This window comes from Phaethon lepturus, unplaced genomic scaffold, assembly GCF_000687285.1.
Source record: "Phaethon lepturus isolate BGI_N335 unplaced genomic scaffold, ASM68728v1 scaffold5822, whole genome shotgun sequence".
NCBI classification, from domain to species: Eukaryota; Metazoa; Chordata; class Aves; order Phaethontiformes; family Phaethontidae; genus Phaethon; species Phaethon lepturus.
In genome coordinates, this window is record NW_010523962.1 from 1,547 (window position 1) to 4,648 (window position 3,102).

Genomic DNA, 3,102 nt, shown 5'->3' on the forward strand with positions numbered 1-3,102 from the left:
GAAGTTCAGACTGGACATTAGGAAGCATTTCTTTGACCACCCAAGAGGGTGGTCAAATACTGGGACAGGCTTCCTAGAGAGGTGGTCGATGCCCCATGGCTGTCAGCGTTTAAAAGGGATTTGGACAATGTCCTTAATAGAATGCTTTAACTTTTGGTCAGCCCTGAAGTGGTCAGGCAGTTGGACTAGATAGGCCCTAGGTCCCTTCCAACTGAACTATTCTATTCTATTCTATTCTATTCTATTCTATTCTATTCTATTCTATTCATCTGAACAGAACAGCACCCACAGATCAGAATGGGCTTGGGCTGACTGCAGCTGTTGATTTTGCTGTTGACTTTGGGAACCGGAGGTATGAAAAATTTTGTGGTTAGCTTTACATAATGTTATTTGCTTCCTTCTTTGAAGCATCACATTTGAAGGCCCTTCTTCATTCTCTCATCTCCCATAAGTGGATTTCTGTGGCTTCTGACATGGGTTATATGCTCAGACAGTGTGAAGCCCAGTCTGCCATGGCCAGAGGCTGGGCCCCTTGGGTTGAAAAGAACTGGTGTTTTTCTCTGAAAAGGCCCAGCAGGGCCAGCTGCAAAATCACTGTTAGCAGCTTGCAGACTGCACCTGACACTGCAGGCATAAACCAGCACAGAGACAAAGCAGCACAGGCCCTTCCCCACAGCTTGTCCCAACCCGCTGAGGACAGTCTTGCCTGAGGGATGACAGACCGGGATTTACCAATTGCTCAGCTCTTAGGTATCTGCCAAAATTGCTCCCATTTGCCAGGGGTGGGCTGCATCCCAAAGAAGAAGGACTAGCCCAGGGGCTTTAGCAGGTTGCCCTTCCTAGCTAGTGAGGTCAATTTTGGCAAGCAGTAGGGCATGCTGTCTCCGACAGACTGCTTGCCAGTTTACACTGTGCCAGGTGCATTCATCAAGGCCTGTATCTGCATCCCAGCTCCTCACAGCCCTAAACATTAGTCCTGAACGGACTGACACTAGAACCCTCTTCTGTACCTGCACCACCACTTCTCATGGATGCAAACTCCTGTGAATTTTCTGTGCAGAGAGTTCACATACCCCCTGAAATGTATTTCAAACCACCATGTAAGGAAGTTCTTTCCTCCTATAAATGCTGCAATGTCTGTACTAAAGGCTATCAGGCCCACGCGCTTAGATGCCCTATGTTCTGTCAAGGAGGAACTTTCAAAGCCCTCAGTTGAGCAGGGCTACCTTCTGTCAGCCAGCCATTTGGACTGAACTTGTTGTATTTCCAGCCTAGAAATTGCTCTATTATCTTGACATCCAGTAAGATTTCTGACTACCTCTGAACACGCAGTTAAGATTCAAATTGTTAAACTTCATTTTCAGCACTGGGAAAATTGTTTTTCTTCCTAAGATTAGATCACATGCTTCTGGAGAAGCCAGAAAACAGGAATTGTGGCTACTTCAAAAGAGCAGGTGATCACTTAAGGACTTGTGTCCTCCATCCATGCCTTTGCGAGCAACTGGTCTTAGGAGTGATTGGTCTCCTCTCCTTTCTTTAAGTGGGTATTTCTCCAGGAGACAAGCAGCACTTGTTACTTTCCAGCCACTCAAGGAGTCCAGGTTGCTGCAGCACAGTCTTCCTATGTAGCAACTTAAAGGAAAATGTGGAAGTCTGCACGATTTGATATTTTATTTATTTTTTTCTGAAGGGTATTGTACACCAAATATCCCATTGGCAGGAAAGCGCATTCGATGTGTTTAGAAGCCAAACAGTCACTTTCATTTTAACAAACACAATTACAAAGTAAAAATAAACCACAAAATAATGAACTGCATGTTCATAACATACAAAAATTGCTGCCTACTCAGTAGGTAACTACAACATTCCAACTCCTGAATATATATATATATAAATTTACATTTTTGTAACAAAAATAGACTTTGAGAGGTGTGGGGGGTTTTTTTGCTTACATTCCATCCCCCAGGGCTTTCTCGTGCTCCCCTCCCCACCCATTCCCTGCTCTCCCTTACATTCTTTGAGTAACATCCCTTTCACTTTAAGGCAAGATGCAAAGCATCCATTCACACAAATGCATGATGTCAGCAAGGCTTCACAAAAAGGCACCAAAACTTCTGCCACATGAGTGTCTCATCAGGTGATATTTACATAGCATCACTGTAACATGCTCAAATACAATAAGTGCTGTTCCCAAAGAAGTTTGAAACTCATTACAGCTTTGTCACTGAAATAGAATTAACATTTACAAAATATGGCCCTGCAAACTCCAAATAATACAATATGGATATGCAAAGATTTTTCACATCAATAGTACCTAAAGGAAAGCAAAACCATGGCACATGTACAATTTACATCAGCTACATACTTAATCAAAAGTCCTTTCTTCCTAATAAAAGACTATTGTTTACAGGGAAAATTATACTGAACTTATATCCACAGTCCATGCAAATTAAGTCATTCAACAGAGGTGGAAAACTTAAATGGCAGTTGTTTCAGGCAGCTGAAGTTTCAAGAAAAGTTAAATAGCCTTGCAATGTATGGTATTGGGGGAGTAATTGGAGACTCCATGTCTGGTAGTACCAAAGGAGAAGGTGAATTCTCCTGTTCCAGAAGGTAATCTCAGCAAATCTCAATTGTCCTTGGAGAAAAGCCTGTCGTCATGTCTGAAAGTGCTGAGGTCACCTGTGAGCTGAAATTGTTGGTGACCCCAGGAGATGAGAAGGAGGTGGCCACTTGGGTCTGAAAAGTAGCAGTGCCAGAGGGATAAGTGGTTGCTATAGAAGGAGATGGGAATGTGGTATGTGCCGGGGAGGGGTAGGAAGAGGGAGCAGGGGAGGAATACACTGTGCGCACTGGTGAGGGGTAAGTGGTGGCAATGGAGGAAGGGTAGGATGTAGTCACAGAGGATGAGTAGGCAGGAATTGGGGAAGCAGTTGAGGCCGGAGCTGCCTTTTCCACTTTCTTGTCCTTCTGCCTAAGGTGGATTTTAGTGTGTCTCTTCCTCTCATCACTTCTGGCAAACTTTCTGCCACAAATGTCACAGGCAAATGGCTTCTCTCCTGTGTGTGTGCGGATGTGCGTAGTCAAGTGGTCGCTCCTGCT

The 3,102-nt window shown here is 44.2% G+C and overlaps 1 protein-coding gene across 1 annotated transcript in view; it reads right to left on the reverse strand.

Annotated features, from left to right (window-relative positions):
- Positions 1-1,938: 1,938 nt before the first annotated feature.
- LOC104617058 (early growth response protein 1-B-like) overlaps positions 1,939-3,102 on the reverse strand; it is a 1,998-nt gene continuing 834 nt past the window's right edge. The window contains 1 exon segment of the mRNA XM_010282275.1: positions 1,939-3,102. This exon segment is cut by the window's right edge and continues 24 nt beyond it. Within this exon segment, the coding sequence (XP_010280577.1) occupies positions 2,620-3,102 (483 nt within the window). The 3' untranslated portion in view covers positions 1,939-2,619.